Source organism: Thunnus albacares, chromosome 8 (assembly GCF_914725855.1).
Source record: "Thunnus albacares chromosome 8, fThuAlb1.1, whole genome shotgun sequence".
NCBI lineage: Eukaryota > Metazoa > Chordata > Actinopteri > Scombriformes > Scombridae > Thunnus > Thunnus albacares.
The window spans coordinates 35134684-35155628 of NC_058113.1; the positions used below are offsets into that span (position 1 = coordinate 35134684).

Here is a 20945-nt window from a genome sequence, read left to right on the forward strand (position 1 = left end):
CAGCAGAGTCCTGGTCCAGAAGAGTCCTGGTCCAGCAGAGTCCTGGTCAAATAGGGTCCTGGTCTAGCAGAGTCCTGGTCCAGCAGCGTCACACTGCAGGAAGCTCCTCTTACTCACTGAGCGGATCATAACTTCATCACTGGAAGGTAAACGACTCAGAAACTAAGGGTGAATAAATGACGTTGGCTTTCTTTAAAGTCCTGCTGGGTATTTATAGGATTTATGGTTTTCCAGGGTAAATATGTACTACTGTACTTATACTACTGTAGTATTTATTTATAATAACATATTTAATTGTTTATGAAACTAAAATGATTCAGCAGATATGAGTGTGACATCATTGAAAACAAAAACAGCAGTTTAGGAAAAGTCATGGACGGGGAGTTTATTTCAATAAAGTTATGTACATTTGAAACATACAGAAGCATGTTTGTTCTCTGTGTAACAGCAGCTCATCAGCTCTTCAACATCAGAGTCTGAAATGTTCCGATCGAAACATGAAAAATAATCACGTTTTACAGACACAATGACGGACAACATGATGATGGTTTAGAGAAGTTTGTTTTCTGTCGTTTGAAACATGAAGGACACGAACAGCATGAACTCTACTGGAGTCTACTGGGACTGAACTCAGATCAGATGTTTGTCTGGAGAAACACGACGCCACTGACATCAACCACACACCATCAACACCATCAACACCAGAAACACCATCAACACCATCAACACCATCAACACCAGAAACACCATCAACACCATCAACACCATCAACACCAGAAACACCATCAACACCATCAACACCATCAACACCAGAAACACCAGAAACACCATCAACACCATCAACACCATCAACACCATCAACACCAGAAACACCATCAACACCATTAACACCATCAACACCATCAACACCATTAACACCATCAACAGCAGAAACACCATTAACACCATTAACGCCATTAACACTATCAACACCAGAAACACCATTAAAACCATCAACACCAGAAACACCATCAACACCATCAACACCAGAAACACCATCAACAGCAGAAACACCATTAACACCATTAACGCCATTAACACTATCAACACCAGAAACACCATTAAAACCATCAACACCATCAACACTAGAAACACCATCAACACCAGAAACACCATTAACACCATTAACACCATCAACACCAGACACACCAGAAACACCATCAACACCATCAACACCATTAACACCAGAAACACAATCAACACCATTAACACCATTAACACCATCAACACCAGACACACCAGAAACACAATCAACACCATTAATACCATTAACACCATTAACACCATTAACACCAGATGATCGGTTTATGACAGATTTACAAGCTAATATATATGAACTCTGGAACGTCTGCAGAGACGATAACACCGACTCTTTCCTTCTCTGGAGCTCAGATGACGTTTCCATGATCGTTGGCATCAATGGCGTCATGGAAACAATCGATGTGTTTATGTTGATGCCAGTATGTTTTTATGTTTCTGCGACAGATTTGAGAATAGAGGAAACCTTCCCGCCTGCTGTTGTAACACATGAAGTGGAAGGTTTTCATTAAAACAGTTGCTCCTGTGTGTGTGTGAGTGTTTTTCTCTCTCAGGCTCCGCCCCTCAGTGGGCGTGGCCTACGCAGGTGTGTCCACCAGAGGACTGAACCTGCTCCTTATTCCTAGTAAAAACAAGTAAAGTTTCAAGTAAAATCGACCTGCGTCCACAGCAGCAGGTTCAGCTCGTTTCTGCAAATACCTCCGTCCACATTAAAACGCCAAAACAGGTCATTCTGCTCCTACTGGGCATGTGCAGAGGACAGACGAGCTGCCACAGAAAACCAGTGAAGAAGAATCGTTATAAAGCTTCCTGATGTTTAGTCTAAGCAGAGAAAGATGGTCGATAACGTTTAACTCTAAACAAGCTGTCAAAGTAGAAATAAAGAGAACAAAACTCGCATGAAGTCGTCCGCCATTGTTTCTTCTTCTTCCTCTTCCATTGAAACGCTGCGCTGCTGCCACCATCTGTTCTGTCAGCGATATGACAGCGTTTCTACAAAGCTCTGTTTTCACGTTTACACACTCTGGAGGACGTTTAGAAAAACTCTGTTTTCAAACAGTTTTAGTCTGGACGGAGGAACAAAATGGAGAAAAGATGCGTTCATGAGTCTAACCGCTTAGTGTGGACGCGATCTGAGACACTTTAAACGCCTCACAGACCAACACTGATGGTGCCTTCAGGTGCTTCTCGTCAGTGTTTCCCCAGACTGCTGCTCTGACACCTGTACTCACCTGTCATACAGACAAACACACACACACACACACACACACACACACTCATTCAAACTGCACATGTACAACACACACTCACACTACAGTTAAAGTGGACTCAGAGAAGCTTGAGCTGTGTGTGTGTGTTTGTGTGTGTGTGTGTTTACAGTGTGTGTGTGTGTGTGTGTGTGTGTGTGTTTACAGTGTGTGTGTGTGTGTGTGTGTGTGTGTGTGTGTGAACAGTCCGTCTGCAGCTCTCAGACCTGAATATGCATCAGAACTTGTTTACGATGAGACTGGAAGTCTTCGGGCACCGTGTCTGAAACACAACAGATCAGCTGACATTAATGAAGTTAATAATCTTAAATATGTTTCATGCAGCAGCAGCAGTTTATACTTCCTGTCGTCAAAATAACAACGTAACATCTTTGTTGGGAGAAGCAGCATCGGTGTCACTTCCAGGATGTTCAGGAAACATTTATTCAGTTTGACTTAAATTTTCAGTAGAACATGTCCGCTGGGGTCAAAGGTCATACCGTTACATCTGTAGCGCAGGTTCGACCAGATGATGTTTTCCTGTGAGAAGCAGAAGACGCCGAGCCTGCCGCCTCTCATCGTGGTGTCAGTCACAACGCCGGAGTCCGCCACCATGTCCATCCCCTCAAACAGCCTCACCCTGAAATCACCGGAACAAAGGGACACGCAGGGTCACAAACCAAACGCTCACGCGCCAGTGTAGAGATCTGTGCACTCAAATATCTTTATGACTTTATGTGGGAGTTATGAGTTATTATTGTGCACAACTCCAACATGAAATTATTCGTCCAGCGACATAACTGTATAATATTAGAGCAGGTATAATAACAGGGAAATAGTCCTCCTTGTTGGACACACAAGAGAGGTCAATTAGAATTATGATTGTTGTTAATCTTAATTATGATATTGTGAGCATATAGGTCTTTTAAGGTTAAGTGACTGAGATGCAAGCACAAGAAAACACAAACAAGTCCACTTTATATACACATTTATTTCTAATACTACAGCTACAAGTACTAAACACTACAACATTTTAGTGGCTAGTGAATGATTGAATGCATGATGCAGAGTTATCTATTGTGTAGCTGGTATGAGAGACCTGATAAACAGATGAGATGACTGTTACCTGAGAAGCAGCGAGTCAAATCAACGATACAACAGCTTTGTTCTGAATTGCCAATTGAAGTTACAAATCATGATGCACCAGGGTTTAAGCACGTTGGTGAAGGTTTTGTACAAATGCTTGCTCCCTGGGGCGGCTTCTTGTGGAGAATAGAGTCTGATGTGCTGGGGTGAGGAGCTGGAGTCTGGATCTGGTAATGATGAGTGAGTCAGCCGGTCTGGAGTTGAAAGGTTTCCGTTGGAAGAGAGCTCCTGGTTCATGCTCTTCTAGGCTTGACCCTCAACTCGTGACTCTACATTCTGAGGTTTCACCTCCTGTTGCTCTGAGTCACATCTTCAGACTAGCAAACTGCAAGCTTTCCGTCGGCACAGCAGAAAGCAAGAAGGAACAGCAACCAGCACACCAAACACAAAACACAGCAGTGCAGAGACTCAGATAAGACACTGTTTTAAAGTTTCAGGCTGCCCGTCCAGAAGGGGACAATTCCTGAATACGGTTATTCTTTTAATCAAAGTATTTACAATTTAACAATTTCATGATTCCTAATTTTGCACTGTTGATAGTAGCTTTTGTGGTCTGAAAGTGAAACAAGCAGAATGATACTAAACATGATAGTGTTATCAAGGATGATGGGATTATGTTAGTGGTACATTTCTTGGCTTAAAGGCAGTGGAATAAAAGTCTAACATATCAACATACAACAATAATTGTCGTTGGACAAAATCTAAAACTAATCTTGTAAGTCCATGGGTTTCCTCTGTTCTCTTTGGTCTGACTGCAGACAGCAGGGGTCCATGCCATTAGAGGGTGTGTATATGTGAGTGAATGGAGCATGGCATATTGTGCAGCATGTCTTGTGTCTTATGCTGGTTTATCCAGTGATCAGTTCTTGGGTTGGTCACTCATGTCCTGAAAATCAAAATCCACAGTGGGATTAAAGTTAGTGGCAGCTCGTCTCTGATTGGCTCTTAGAGGTCAGTTATGATAGCCAATGGTGGGGGTTGTTTATCCAAATGGTACCATCAGTTCATACTGGGGTGTGCATTGGTCTTCCCATCTTGCTGCTCTTGTAGCTTGAAGGATCAAAGGTGGTTTGGGTCAGTGGTCTGGTTTGGTGACTATGCAGGAGATGAGGGTTCCTCATCTGATCCTTTCTGTTTGCAAGAGGTTGTTTAGATGGTCAGTGAGGAGTTTGGGTCTCTCACTTATATGTTATTGCCCAGCATTCCTGGGGTGTTGAAGAAAGAGCTGGTTGGTTGTTTAAGGCTTGTGCTGTCTGCCTTCGAAACATGCAGGCACTTTATGCCACGCCGGGTAAGAAACCAAACGCTCACCGGGACACGCCGGGTAAGAAACCAAACGCTCACCGGGACACGCCGGGTAAGAAACCAAACGCTCACCGGGACACGCCGGGTAAGAAACCAAACGCTCACCGGGACACGCCGGGTAAGAAACCAAACGCTTTGGTTTGGTTTTAGTCATCTAATAATTAGCTGCTGAAATGATTTGAAGCTTTTCTGAATATAAACTGAATCTCTGAGTTTGTGACTGTTGATCAAAGTCAGATGACGTCACCGTGATGACGTTACCGTGATGACGTCACCGTGATGACGAGACATTACAACTGAACTTTTTTACTATTTTCTGACATTTATAGACAGAATGATTAATCAATAACTGTCAGATTCATTGATGATGAAAGTGATGCTGATTCGTTCTCTGCAGTTGTTTCTCTGGATTTTTTATTCATCAGTGCAGATGACTCGTTTTATTTTATTGTAGATGTTTGCACACGTCAGCAGGATGGACCTGGAGATGTGTGGTAAATATAAATGTATATTTATATAAATATATACAACACCAGAATATAAGTACATTAATAAAACACTTTATATTCATATGAGCAGACACACTAAACATATAAGAACATCAGCAGCAGCTGAAAGAAGAACTGAACTGTTTAAAATGATAATAGAGTACAGACCTGAGCTCTGTCCTCTGTTCAGCTCTCTGAAAAGACTTTCTACACACCTCCTCCTCCTCCTCCTCCTCCTCCTTTCTCTTCTCTTCTTTTCTTTTTCTCCTCCTGACCGACTGAAGAATGTGAGCTCAGACTTTTTGAAATCTGCTGCAGTTTCCAAAAACAAGCAGCTCAAAGATTTCTGACTGTAAAGATTTAAATCAGTTTGGGATCACCGATTGTTTAACTTCAGTGTTTGATTACTGAACAATTCAAATACTGAAAATAAAATCTCCATGACGACAGTGAAGTGTACACAGATCACATCTGGCCTGATGTTGATCAGTGTGTTTAAACATGTTCTCTCCTCAAACTGCAGCTTCCACATCACAAACTTTACTGCTTTTTACAATAAAACATGATCCAGTGATGAAGTTCAGCCTGCGCGTCTCTCTGTCTCTCTGATCTGCATATCAACGGTTGCCGAGGCAGATTCTGGCCAGGGCTCTGGTCGTCATAGAGACCAGTACAATAGAGTACCGGGGGGCCCGGAGCCACAAAGAGGTTTCAGAGGGGAAAGAATGCAGTAAAAAGACAGAAAGAGAGACGGAAACACAGCTGCACACTGACACAGTACTGCACAGTACTGCACAGTACTGACACAGTACTGACACAGTAGTGCAAAGTACTGCACAGTACTGACACAGTACTGACACAGTACTGCACAGTACTGCACAGTAGTGCACAGTACTGACCAGTGGAGGCTGGTCCATAGAGGCAGAGGAGGTTGCTCCTCCTCTATTTTTTGAGAGGCAAGAGGGAGATCAAAATATAAAAAAGAATATTTGGTTGAAATAAACCATTACAATTCTCAGTATTATTTATAAAGTATTTTTTTCTCTCCTCTTTGGAAAAAATCCATTACTGATATTCTGTTTAAAATGCTTCAACAGCGACACCTGCAGGGTAGGAGGAGAAAGGGCAGTGTGTGAAGTGGGGGGGGGGGGCAGAGGAGGCCTGCTGACCTCTGCAGGGTGGGATCTCTTACATTGGACTCATTGTATTTCATTTTTTTTCATGCTAATCTGTGATTGGCCATGACACGTAAAATGATGCTCCAACCAGAATGCAATATTGACATTGAGTCGGTCCAATGGTAGTTTCCAGATGTCATCTTCAATTCTCTCCACTGTAAGGCAGAGTAGCAGCAGTAGATAGCTCCTTGCCTTAGCCAATACAATAGCTGGCTTGTTGTAGCAGCCTGGAGGACTCTTTATACATCCATGGAAGGACTGTTAAGGATTGTTGTTAAGCTAATGGGAGAAATTATCTGGACTGTGCAGCGCAGCAGTAGCAGGACGCTGCCGGGGAGGCTGGAGAGAGAAGCAACCGGAGAAACAACCAGGAGAGTTAGCTTGTTTGTCATTGTCGCTAATGATATCAGACTGGTTAAGCAGCAGCCATAAAGTTCTGTTAACTAACAAACAAGATGATCAACAGCTACAAATGGATGTTATGACATGAATACTTAATCGCCATGATAGAAAGAAGAAGACGTCAGATAACGTGAGGCAGATACAGCTTCTCTCTCTCTGTCTCTTTGGTTGCTAATTTAATCTCTGATGGTTAAATGTCTCTGTGTGGCTTTTTTGTGTTTTTTATCTCCTTAACAAGAATACAGCAGAGATCATACAATGTGTTGTGGGTAACGTTAGTTTGCTTGTTGAAGTTACAGTGAGCTGTCTTTTTAATTGAGTGGTTGTTCAGTCACCTGTTGATGTTGTATGATCAGTGTGCAGGAGGTCTGGCTGCTTGCTTCTGACAGTTTCTTTAGTTTGTTTTTAAGCTGAGCCCTATATTGAGTAATAAGCTTAAAGTAACTGGAATAACAAGTGTTAATTAAAGCTGCAAGCAGCGTTGAACGGGCCTTCGCGCCCTTGGGCACATGGGGCCGCGGCGCAGTCACCTAAGCCTCTGGGAACCAAGAAAACGTTTGGAGATGATCAGTGTGAGAGTCTTTTGACACACAATACTAACCAGTTTCTCTCTGTGAGCCCACCCCTCTGTTTATCACAGATAATTATGAATTATGAAATCAAAATATTGTTAACCTTATTCAATAATTCGGGCACCAACTGTAGGATCTGTGAGGAACACAGTTGATTATTTGCAATAATTATCAATTATCAAAGATAATTAACTAATTAAAGCTGCAAGCAGCGTTGGTCGGGACCTCGCACTCTGGCCCGTCGGGATCAGATCACGCTTTTTAAAAATGAGGGATATTTCTTACAAGTGTGGTGTGCTTTTATTTTGAAAGTTTGATTGACATGTGTACTGTCAGGTGTGTAGAGACAATAAGTAACTGCAGCTGGACACAGAAAAATACTCATATATTTGAATGGAGAGTGTGAGCGAACCCACACCTTTTTGAACATTTACTGCTTCCACATAGTTTTAGATACAAACTTCATTTGAACTTTCGTCGCGAATCCATTGATACAGGTTTGAAAGTGGTCGGACTTATAGTTTAGACGCTAGAAGCCTCTGTTTGACACAAAGTCCATGCCCATAGATTGCCTCCCCTAGTGGTTTACAATGTAAGGTGTAATGTCGCACTCCAACTTTCAGGGCTTACTAAATCTAAACCGTTCGAGTTATTACAAAGTTTTTAATAACTTTTGCTCAACACAGTGTGATAAGTTATGTATTCAAGTTTGAAGCCGATACCATTGACGCCCTCGGAGGAGATAGCGTTTGTTCGGGGGCCAAAATTGGGGCAAAGTTTTGAAAATATTTTGAAAAGCTGATTGCAGACTTCCTGTTGGATTTAGGTCAGGGGTGTCAGTGTATGATTTGTAGGTCTTGATGAGACGAATAATTGAGTTTTGGTTTGATCTCTCTACGACATTCCTACGGGCCGTAGCGGCCGTTTTAGATACATAGGTGGCGCTCTCGAGCACATTTTGGCACTTCGGGGGTTAATATTTACATTTTATCAAATTTTTCACCAGACCTGATGTGCGTGCCAAATTTGGTGAGTTTTTGAGCATGTTTAGGGGGTCAAATTTAGAGTTAAAGTGGCGTATTAATAAAGAATTAAAGCTGCAAGCAGCGATGATCGGGCCCTCGCACCCCAGCGCATGTCGAAGTGACGCTCAGTCGAAGGGCTTTTGTCAGTGACTTGTTGTGAAAAGTTTGAGGCAGATCCAACCGTGTACACTCAAGTTATATCAATTTCCTCTGTCATGGCGAAACATCAAAACTCAACGCCACGCCACGGCCAAACCATCATGATCATACACTAGTCTAGATGACACACACTGATTTTTAAGTCCTTACCATGGATTCTGTAGGAGGAGTTCTTTAAAATACAAGGTATGCGAAATGGCCAAGAAAAGGCGAAAATGTACCATTTTTTTCAAGATGGCCGACTTCCTGTTCCACTTACAATAAGGCTTCAAGAGGCTTTTTTGTGCGTCTTGACATTATACATGTGCCCTGTGAATTTCATCTTTCTACGTTAATCTGGAAGGCGGGGCTGCAATTTTGAAATTTTAAAGGGGGCGCTGTTGAGCCATTTTGCCACGCCCATTCAAAGCGACCACATAGGATTTTAGCTGACATCACTCTAGACATGTGTGTCAAGTTTCATGACTGTAGAGCAATCCCTTCTCCCTGAAAAACAGTATCATATTTCATGGCGAAGGATGTGTCGCCATGGTAACAGCATTCAGTTTTGGGTCATGAGCTGCCAAATGTAGCATCACCAAGGTCTTGTTTATTAGCTGACTTAATTTCAGGTGCATCAGCCAAATTTCCTAGGAGTAATTAGACAAAGTACGACGCATGATACTTCCTGTTGCCAGTAGGTGGCGCTATGACTTTCGCTAAATATGAAACTGAACATGTGTTCAGATTGGGACTCTTAACAAGCATATGAAATGTGGAAAAGATCAGACCACGTGGAGTCAAGTTATAAGGCATTGAAATTTCATGGCGTCACAGCGAAATTCGCCGCGTCGCCATGGCAACACCTTTCAACGAAGGGTCACCAACTTCATAATATAAGATCTCCAAGGTCTTGAGGCTATTCTCAGTAAATTTCAGCTGGATTCCATCACCGTGCTGCCCACAGGGCGTCAGAGCGTAAAACATGTAACTTCCTGTTGCCAGGAGGTGGCGCTATGACTCATATCCTGTATTGTCACATGGACCCGTTCAGGGCGGGACTCTTATGAAGCACAAAAGGTTTGGCTCTCTTAGGATCATGTATGCCGGAGTTATAGCCGTTTCATTTTTCATGGCGAAGGATCGAAATTTGCCGCCCAGCCACGCCCCCTAGGAAAGACTAATGAGAATTGTTTTAATAACTTTTAATCTCCTATGCCTGTAGATGATACGGACCGAATTTGAAAGTCCTGGGGTCAAATCTCTAGGAGGAGTTCGTTAAAGTATGCGGGCTGGAAATGACAAAATCGGTGCAAAATTTCAACTTTGATACAAAATGGCCGACTTCCTGTTGGAGTTAGGCTATGTGTCCTTGGGACTTTTTGGTGCGTCTGGTCATGATACATATGCATACCGAATTTCGTTCTCCTACGACAATCTGTATCGAGGGGCTCAATTCTAGGTGGCGCTGTCGAGCCATTTTGTCCCGCTTTATTTCGAGACCCATAAAATATCGAAATTTTCGCCAGTCCTGACATCTGTGCAAATTTTCATGAGTTTTCGTGCATGTTTAGGCCCTCAAAAATGCGTTTGTTTCGGAGGAATAATAATAATTAAAGCTGCAAGCAGCGATGATCGGGCCCTCGCACCCCAGCGCATGTCGAAGTGACGCTCAGTCGAAGGGCTTTTGTCAGTGACTTGTTGTGTAAAGTTTGAGGCAGATCCAACCGTGTACACTCAAGTTATATCAATTTCCTCTGTCATGGCGAAACATCAAAACTCAACGCCACGCCACGGCCAAACCATCATGATCATACACTAGTCTAGATGACACACACTGATTTTTAAGTCCTTACCATGGATTCTGTAGGAGGAGTTCTTTAAAATACAAGGTATGCGAAATGGCCAAGAAAAGGCGAAAATGTACCATTTTTTTCAAGATGGCCGACTTCCTGTTCGACTTACAATAAGGCTTCAAGAGGCTTTTTTGTGCGTGTTGACATTATACATGTGCCCTGTGAATTTCATCTTTCTACGTTAATCTGGAAGGCGGGGCTGCAATTTTGAAATTTTAAAGGGGGCGCTGTTGAGCCATTTTGCCACGCCCATTCAAAGCGACCACATAGGATTTTAGCTGACATCACTCTAGACATGTGTGTCAAGTTTCATGACTGTAGAGCAATCCCTTCTCCCTGAAAAACAGTATCGTATTTCATGGCGAAGGATGTGTCGCCATGGTAACAGCATTCAGTTTTGGGTCATGAGCTGCCAAATGTAGCATCACCAAGGTCTCGTTTATTAGCTGACTTAATTTCAGGTGCATCAGCCAAATTTCCTAGGAGTAATTAGACAAAGTACGACGCATGATACTTCCTGTTGCCAGTAGGTGGCGCTATGACTTTGGCTAAATATGAGACTGAACATGTGTTCAGATCGGGACTCTTAACAAGCATATGAAATTTGGAAAAGATCAGACCACGTGGAGTCAAGTTATAAGGCATTGAAATTTCATGGCGTCACATCGAAATTCGCCGCGTCGCCATGGCAACACCTTTCGACGAAGGGTCACCAACTTCATAATATAAGATCTCCAAGGTCTTGAGGCTATTCTCTGTAAATTTCAGCTGGATTCCATCACCGTGCTGCCCACAGGGCGTCAGAGCGTAAAACATGTAACTTCCTGTTGCCAGGAGGTGGCGCTATGACTCATATCCTGTATTGTCACATGGACCCGTTCAGGGCGGGACTCTTATGAAGCACAAAAGGTTTGGCTCTCTTAGGATCATGTATGCCGGAGTTATAGCCGTTTCATTTTTTAAAGGGGGCGCTGTTGAGCCATTTTGCCACGCCCATTCAAAGCGACCACACAGGATTTTAGCTGACATCACTCTAGACGTGTGTCAAGTTTCATGACTGTAGAGCAATCCCTTCTCCCTGAAAAACAGTATCGTATTTCATGGCGAAGGATGTGTCGCCATGGTAACAGCATTCCGTTTTGGGTCATGAGCTGCCAAATGTAGCATCACCAAGGTCTCGTTTATTAGCTGACTTAATTTCAGGTGCATCAGCCAAATTTCCTAGGAGTAATTAGACAAAGTACGACGCATGATACTTCCTGTTGCCAGTAGGTGGCGCTATGACTTTGGCTAAATATGAGACTGAACATGTGTTCAGATCGGGACTCTTAACAAGCATATGAAATTTGGAAAAGATCAGACCACGTGGAGTCAAGTTATAAGGCATTGAAATTTCATGGCGTCACATCGAAATTCGCCGCGTCGCCATGGCAACACCTTTCGACGAAGGGTCACCAACTTCATAATATAAGATCTCCAAGGTCTTGAGGCTATTCTCTGTAAATTTCAGCTGGATTCCATCACCGTGCTGCCCACAGGGCGTCAGAGCGTAAAACATGTAACTTCCTGTTGCCAGGAGGTGGCGCTATGACTCATATCCTGTATTGTCACATGGACCCGTTCAGGGCGGGACTCTTATGAAGCACAAAAGGTTTGGCTCTCTTAGGATCATGTATGCCGGAGTTATAGCCGTTTCATTTTTCATGGCGAAGGATCGAAATTCGCCGCCCAGCCACGCCCCCTAGGAAAGACTAATGAGAATTGTTTTAATAACTTTTAATCTCCTATGCCTGTAGATGATACGGACCGAATTTGAAAGTCCTGGGGTCAAATCTCTAGGAGGAGTTCGTTAAAGTATGCGGGCTGGAAATGACAAAATTTCAACTTTGATACAAAATGGCCGACTTCCTGTTGGAGTTAGGCTATGTGTCCTTGAGACTTTTTGGTGCGTCTGGTCATGATACATATGCATACCGAATTTCGTTCTCCTACGACAATCTGTATCGAGGGGGTCAATTCTAGGTGGCGCTGTCGAGCCATTTTGTCCCGCTTTATTTCGAGACCCATAAAATATCGAAATTTTCGCTAGTCCTGACATCTGTGCAAATTTTCATGAGTTTTCGTGCATGTTTAGGCCCTCAAAAATGCGTTTGTTTCGGAGGAATAATAATAATAATAATAACTCCTTCAGTTTCAATAGGGCTTCGCACCGGTCGGTGCTCGGGCCCTAATAACTCCTTCAGTTTCAATAGGGCTTCGCACCGGTCGGTGCTCGGGCCCTAATAATAAAGAAACAAACACACGAAAAACAATAGGGTCTTCGCCCTTTGGGCTCAGGCCCTAACTAGTGGTATAACTGATCGTAGTTGATCCGTGATCCGTACAGATCGCTCCCCACGGTTCAGCAGGCATATGAACTGCGGATTAATTGCAAAATTTAATGTCTCATTTAAAACAAACTAAACAAACTGCTCTAAGTACAAGTCATGGACAGACAGCGTGTCGCTAACAGGGATTTTGAAGAGCAACGATCAAACCAGCATCTGCAGCTGAGCGGCTAATTAGCATCTGGCTGCTAACTGACGTTAGCGATAAATGTTTGTTATCATCAAGTTTATAGTTTGATGCGGTTTGTTGTAAGATTTCATGTTGGTTTTCCTCCTGTCCTCCCCAATTTTTTGAGTCACCAGCCGCCACTGGTACTGCACAGTACTGAGTACTGCAGTACCTGTAACAAGATACTGTCAGACTGCAGTATGAGCACTACAATACAGTACTACAGTATTCTGTAGAAAGTATATAGCCTACCTGTGGGTCTAGTTCTCACCTGATGTAGCCCACCTGTGGGTCTAGTTCTCACCTGATGTAGCCCACCTGCGGGTCTAGTTCTCACCTGATGTAGCCCACCTGCGGGTCTAGTTCTCACCTGATGTAGCCCACCTGCGGGTCTAGTTCTCACCTGATGTAGCCCACCTGGGGCCGATGGCTGAGCTGCCAGCGGTATGAAGTTTTGTCCCTCCAGCCGACGTTGCGGGGGTCCTTCCAGAGGAGCTTCACCTCTCCATGTGTGTCTCCGGTGTGCCACAGAGCATTCCTCAGAAACTCACCTGGTCCGGTCCGAGACTTCACCGCCTGCAGGACACAGAGGGAATCTATTCATGTCTCTACTGGTTCCATTGATTTCTACTTTCGGTTCAGGCTGGAAGGAATCAAACCTGCAACTGAGACGCTTAAACAGCTGAGTCACTCGTCAGTTGTCAGCGTTAACTTTCAGAGTCACATGATGTCATAGGCTGCCACTTTTTCAAAAAGTCAAGGTTGAACAAATTCAAACCAACAAGTAACAAGTAACAACTCATTCGGATGAATTTGAACACGACCCAGATATCGTAACGTGTCAGCGATAATTTACTGTCCATCTGTCAGCGGTCAGAGAGCGTCTAGACGTTACACTGCCGCTCTGTCAGGGCAGCCTGATCTTTGTCGGTAATTTTGCGGTCGACGGCGTAGAACCACAATACTTTGGTGCTGTGATCGTCCAATCAGCTGCTGTCCTTTTCCATTTTTATTTATTAGCTTAGTTTATTGACAGGTTAAAGGTCAAGCACAGTAGAACACAGTAGAGCACAGTAGAACACAGTAGAACACAGTAGAGCATGGTACCTTGAGCTGCAGGGCGGGCTGGGCCATGGCGCGGAAGGGGATGGACTGCCAGTACGTCTGCTCCGTCTGTTTCCACATCACCACATAGAAACTGGAGGAATCCTGGTAGCCGAAGATGAAGCCGGCGTAGTCGTCGTCGGTCACCGTGTTGACGTGGAACGTCCCCTCAAAGTCGACGCCGTTAAACGCCGTATAGCCTGCAGACCCACAGAGGACGACAGGACGTTCTACACTGGATCTACAGGTCCGGATCTGGATTAGTACAGTTTATAATAAGAGGACGTACCCACAGCGAGACCAGGATCGCTGTTCATGGTCTGGACGATCTCCATCCCCTGCAAACACAACATCACTTTACACCATCAGCTGAAAACAGACAGATGGAAACAAGCTGACAGCAACATATAGACCGTATCGGGGGGGGCACCTGATTCAGCACCACCCAGTTGGGGTCGATCTGGGCGTCGCCCTCCGGGTCCAGAATGACCGTCTGATAGGCTCTGAAGTCTGTCTGCGTGACCTCGGCGCTCTCCGGACATACGTCGATCAAATCCATCACAGCGTCGTTATCAAAGTCGTTTTCACAGACGTCTCCAACACCGTTCACTGAGAGACAGACAGTTCAGAGATAGACAGACAGACAGACAGACAGACAGGTCAGAGACAGACAGACAGACAGACAGACAGACAGACAGACAGACAGACAGACAGGTCAGAGACAGACAGGTCAGAGACAGACAGACAGGTCAGAGACAGACAGACAGACAGACAGGTCAGAGACAGACAGACAGACAGACAGACAGACAGACAGGTCAGAGACAGACAGGTCAGAGACAGACAGACAGACAGACAGACAGACAGGTCAGAGACAGACAGGTCAGAGACAGACAGACAGACAGACAGACAGACAGGTCAGAGACAGACAGACAGACAGACAGGTCAGAGACAGACAGGTCAGAGACAGACAGACAGACAGGTCAGAGACAGACAGGCAGACAGACAGGTCAGAGACAGACAGACAGGTCAGAGACAGACAGGTCAGAGACAGACAGACAGACAGGTCAGAGACAGACAGACAGGTCAGAGACAGACAGACAGACAGGTCAGAGACAGACAGACAGGTCAGAGACAGACAGACAGACAGGTCAGAGACAGACAGGCAGACAGACAGGTCAGAGACAGACAGACAGGTCAGAGACAGACAGATCAGAGACAGACAGACAGACAGACAGGTCAGAGACAGACAGACAGGTCAGAGACAGACAGACAGGTCAGAGACAGACAGACAGACAGGTCAGAGACAGACAGACAGGTCAGAGACAGACAGACAGACAGACAGGTCAGAGACAGACAGACAGGTCAGAGACAGACAGACAGACAGACAGGTCAGAGACAGACAGACAGACAGACAGGTCAGAGACAGACAGACAGACAGACAGACAGACAGACAGACAGCTGTTACCATCAGAGTCCTTCTGGTTGGGGTTAACGATGAGTCGGCAGTTGTCGTAGTCGTCGAGGACACCGTCGTTGTCGTCGTCATGGTCACAGTCGTCTCCGAGGCCGTCGTTGTCAGAGTCCAGCTGGGAGCTGTTGGGGATGTCGGGACAGTTGTCTCTGCTGTCCTGCAGCCCGTCTCCGTCCCTGCAGACACAACCAGAGGACCAGTTCTCCTCCGCAGCTCTCCCTCTCACAAACCTTTACTTATTTACTTATTTATTTATTTATTTATTTATTTATTTATTTATCTATTTACATTCGGACTCTTTCCTCTCGGCTGTTCTTTGAAGTAGAATCTGATGTTTACTTTCTGTAAGTTTGATGTTGTTGTTTATGAGCCTGTTTGTTGTTCGACTGCCAGTTTAGAACAGAGCTGCTGGCTAACAGCCTTTAGCTTAGCATCATAGCATCATCTATACTGTTGTGTTTACTTCCTGTAGCCTGCTAGCTTCACGGTGTCAGTTAGCGTTATGTTTGGTTTTTATGCTGCTGTTTCCTCTCTGAACTACAAAAATAAATAAATAAATAAATAGTGTGTGTCTGTGTGTGTGTGTGTGCGTGTGTGTGTGCTTGTGTGTGTGTATGTGTGTGTCTGTGTGTGTCATACGTGTCCTGGTTGGTGTCACAAACGTCTCCCACCAGGTCGTTGTCGATGTCCGTCTGAAAGAAGAGGAAACATGAAGGTCAACACACTGTGACCTTTGACCTGCTTGTCGGTTATAACAGACAGTGAAACTCTGCAGCAGCGACAGAGACGTCAGACGTATGTGATGAAGTGTTGGAGAGTGATGGAGGCTACAGCTGTTCTTCAGGCTCTGATGGATCTGGATCTCCTCCCTGATGGCGAGGGGACAAACAGACCGGGACCTGGGTGGGTCGAGTCCTTACTGATGTTGCTAGCCTGCAGGCGGCTAGCACTCTGTCCGAGTTTGAGAACATGGTTCTGTGCTGTTTTTAGCACCGGAACCAAGTCCCTCCAGTTCTGGGCTGGTGGACCACATGTGGCCCAGCATCTCTATGCTGCTTCGGTAAAAGTTTATTAAGTTTGGCCTGTTGGAGTTTTCTTCACCAGGTGGGAGGTGTTACCATGAGAGATCTTTTGCTATATGGATTCCCAGGAATCCCAGGAGGATGTGTGGTCTTCCTGGACCTCCTAAAGTCCACAATGATCTCCTTGGTTTTTGTGGTGCTAAGGACCAGATTATTGATCAAACATCAGTCAACCAGATGTTGGACGTCCTCTCTGTAGTGTGTCTCCAGTAGTCCCAGTACAGCGGTGCCGTGTGGATGGGGGTGCAGGACTGAGCCCTGCAGTGCTCCTGTGTTCAGGATCAGGGTTGAGGATGAGTGGTAGGACGAGTACCTGCTCCTCCACCAGGGGTGTCGCTTGAGCTCTCTGCTGGTTTGGTTGCCGAAGTGTAAAGAACTGGTTCAGGGTGTCAGGGAGGACAACATGGTGGCTGCTCTGTAAGGTGCTGCTCTTGTAGTCTGATATGGTTTTAATGCCTCTCCACACGCTACATGCTACAAGCTACAAGCTACAAGCTACATGCTACAAGCTACATGTTACAAGCTACATGCTACAAGCTACATGCTACAAGCTACAAGCTACATGCTACAAGCTACATGCTACAAGCTACATGCTACAAGCTGCTTGTACTAATAATGTTGTACCAATGTTCTAATGCCCTTCCTCAGGTCCTTCAGGGATTCCTGTAGGCAGCATCTGGTACGTGGAGCAGAGACCTCACATTTCCGTCCATCCATGTTTTTTGTTTGGAAACACTTTGGTGGTTTTGGTTAGGGATGCACGATATTATCGGCACATCATCGGTATTGGCCGATAACAGCTCTAAAATGAAATATCGGCATCAGCGAATTCTGCCAATTCTGAGAGGCCGATATGTCGCCATCTCCTTCGCCGCCTGTGCTTCCCTCGATGGACTGTTTCACCCTGACGGTCCCGGTGTTTCCTCCGCAGGCTGCACTTCACTCAGCTGCCCGTCAGACCTGCTGCTTCTTGACAGGATGTACCACTCTGTTTGAAAAATAAAAAACTTCATCTTCTTTTTGGTTTATAACGGCGGTTGTCAACCAGCGTATTAGGTGCATTACTGCCACCTTCTGGTCCAGAGTGTGGACCAGAGATTAAATCCTACACATTAATCCTGTCTGTCTAATAAACTCAATGAAAACTCTACTGCTGCTCCCACTTGGCAGGTTCATTAAAGTTTTAACACTGAGCTCCTGAACTCCAGTCTTCCTCAGTTCTTCCTTCATATATTGTCTTTATTGATCATACTTAGTTCAATCTATGCTGCAGGTATAATAGTCTCCTCAGCCAGCTGGAAGAAATATGTTCATATATCGGCATCAGCCACAATGAGTTGGAAATATCGGCATATCGGATATCGGCAAAAAATCCAATATCGTGCATCCCTAGTTTTGGTGGTTAATTCTGTCTCAGTACAGAAGTCTACGTAAGTCAAGACAGACGAGGTTTGTTCCTCTAAGTCTGCCCCGTGCAAACACTTCCCAGTCTGCGTTCTCAGAGCAGTCGTGCAGTAGTGAGGCGGCCTCCTCACTCCACACTTGGACAGTTTGAACAGCTGGTCTTGTTCTACAGATCAGAGGTTTGTAGGATGGAGTCAGTGAGATGTGGCTCTAAGGACAGTGGTTAGAACAGCCAGGAGCACTAATGAACCAAACGGTATCAATGACGTTGGAATCAACCCCACACATCAACCATCAAGTCCAGACCTGGATGACTGAGAATCATTTACATTTTTCATTTAGCAGATGCTTTTATCCAAAGTGACGTACATATGAGACTGATACAACACCAGCAGGGATCCAGTCAGGAACCAACTACACCAGTAAGAGACATAAAGCTGGAGTTTGGGCCTGATAGGACGTAGATACCAACAGGCAGTGCAACAAGGTGATGATTAGAGTGCATAGAAGCATGGCTTTTTGTTTTTTTGTTTGTTTTTTCTCTCCTTACAGTTCATCAGGTGTGAGGTGTTGATGAAAGAGCTGGTCTTTAGTCTTCTCTTAAAGACTGAGAGGGCCTCTGCAGATCGAACAGAGTTTGGTGACTCGTTCCACCACCGAGGAACTACAGAGGAGAGTCTAGCTGGGTTAGGGTCCTGTTGTGGTACCAGGCGCCTTTCATTGGCAGAGCGTAGTGGTGGGAGGGAGTGTAGACCTGAATGAGGGAGTTCAGGTAGGCGGGAGCTGGTTTAGTGGCTGTTCTATAAGCAAGTGTCAGAAATTTGAATTTAATGCGAGCAGCAACTGGGAACCAGTGGAGAATCCTTGGATTGGCTGATATATCACACATGTGTGTGTGTGTGTGTGTGTGTGTGTGTGTGTGTTACCTGCATGGGGTTGCTGAGTTCAGGACAGCTGTCACAGGCGTCTCCGACTCCGTCTCTGTCTCGGTCCGTCTGCATCGGGTTTGGAACCTTCGGACAGTTATCCAGAACATTTGGAATACCTGCAGACAGGAAGAAGTACTCACATAGTTTTACTATTGATCAGTATTGCAGTAAAAGTACATAAGTATTATGAGCTTGATGTAGTTAAAGTATTGCAGTAAAAGTACATAAGTATTATGAGCTTGATGTAGTTAAAGTATTGCAGTAAAAGTACATAAGTATTATGAGCTTGATGTAGTTAAAGTATTGCAGTAAAAGTACATAAGTATTATGAGCTTGATGTAGTTAAAGTATTGCAGTAAAAGTACATAAGTATTATGAGCTTGATGTAGTTAAAGTATTGCAGTAAAAGTACATAAGTATTATGAGCTTGATGTAGTTAAAGTATTGCAGTAAAAGTAGTGGTTTGGTCCCTCTGACTGATATATTATTATATATGACATCATTAGATTATTAATAGTGAAGCATCAGTGTTAGAGCAGCATGTTACTGTTGTAGCTGCTGGAGGTGGAGCTAGTTTACACTACTTTATATACAGTTAGCTAGTTTAGTCCAGTGGTTCCCAACCTAGGGGTCGGGCCCCTCCAAAGGGTCAGCAGATAAATCTGAGGGATGGTGAGATGATTAATGGGAGAGGAAAGAAGAAAAAACAAGTTTAGAGGGAAAAATCACTATTTGGTGGAGCTGTTAACAACTCATAGACATGTGAAATGTGACCCCGACTACACACTGCTTTTTGTAAGACGTCAAAAGACAAAAAGGTTGGAAACCACTGGTTTCATCTTTAACAATGTGTTGTATTTTAAAAGCTTGTTATATTATCCATTGTGTCAAATCTTCATCTGAAAAGTAACTAAAGCTGTCAAATAAATGTAGTGGAGTAGAAAGTACAATATTTCCCTCTGAAATGTAGAAAGTAGCATCACATGGAAATATTAAATCAAAGTACAAGTACCTCTAAACTATATTTAAATATAGTACTCTGTAGTCAGTTCCTCTCCAGCACTGATCAGCAGTGGGTTACCAGCAGGGTTTTAAGGTCTGATCAGGGTTGGTTGGTTGCTCTTTACTCCAGACTCCAAACTAAAGCAGTCTGAGTCTTTGACTGCATCACATGGAAATACTCAAGTAAAGTACAAGTACCTCTAAACTGTACTTCAGTGCAGTACTTGAGTAAATGTATTTAGTGACTTTCCATCACCGCCTGCACACATAGTTTAATGCTTCATTCACATGTCACATACTTACAGACAGTCTTTAACATGCGTGTGGAGAAAACACCTCCTGCCGCACAGTCTGACTGTTAGAACCAGGGATGTTCTTTAATATTGATTATCTGCTGAAACAGATTCTGATCAGATGCTTATTTTTACAGCAGCAGAAGATATGAAATGTTGAATAAATATGTATCTGACACATTCAATAACAGCTGTAAGTACTTGATCTAAACCCTGAACGTCTCGGCGTCAAACTATTGATCGATGAGTGTAAATGATCCTCTGGAGAGAAGATGTCTCACTCTGTTGTTGAGTTGTTGGAACTACAGAAACACTCAGCGCTGTGACAGAGTGGAGCTTCTTCACTCACAGAAGATCTCTGGAGCACAGACACACAAACCAACAACAGACAAGTTTCACTTTGTCATTAAACGAGTCACAAAGTGAAGGTCAATCAGCTGATCTGATCTGCAGTGAGGTGCTGCTCTGTAGAGGACGGAGAAGATCCATCTGATCAGGTTTATCATTAGGATCCGTTCAGAACATCTCAACTTCTAATGACTTGTCTGATCAACAGCAGTTTACTATGATATAAAACTGTCACATCTGGGAAACTGGATCCAGCTGATGTTGAAAAATAACTTCAATGATCATTAAATGACAAAGAAAAGCATCATTGAAGAAGTTGAAA

General features: G+C 44.2%; 1 protein-coding gene across 1 annotated transcript in view; it reads right to left on the reverse strand.

Annotated features, from left to right (window-relative positions):
• Nucleotides 1-359: 359 nt before the first annotated feature.
• thbs3a (thrombospondin 3a) overlaps nt 360-20945 on the reverse strand; it is a 46464-nt gene continuing 25878 nt past the window's right edge. Inside the window, exons 15-24 of the mRNA XM_044359427.1 lie at nt 18978-19096; nt 16205-16257; nt 15560-15741; nt 14525-14703; nt 14384-14432; nt 14098-14294; nt 13394-13566; nt 2825-2964; nt 2552-2607; nt 360-476 (exon numbers count right to left, since the gene is read on the reverse strand). Coding sequence (XP_044215362.1) covers nt 456-476; nt 2552-2607; nt 2825-2964; nt 13394-13566; nt 14098-14294; nt 14384-14432; nt 14525-14703; nt 15560-15741; nt 16205-16257; nt 18978-19096 — 1169 coding nt within the window. The 3' untranslated portion in view covers nt 360-455. The remainder of the gene's footprint in view (nt 477-2551; nt 2608-2824; nt 2965-13393; nt 13567-14097; nt 14295-14383; nt 14433-14524; nt 14704-15559; nt 15742-16204; nt 16258-18977; nt 19097-20945) is intronic.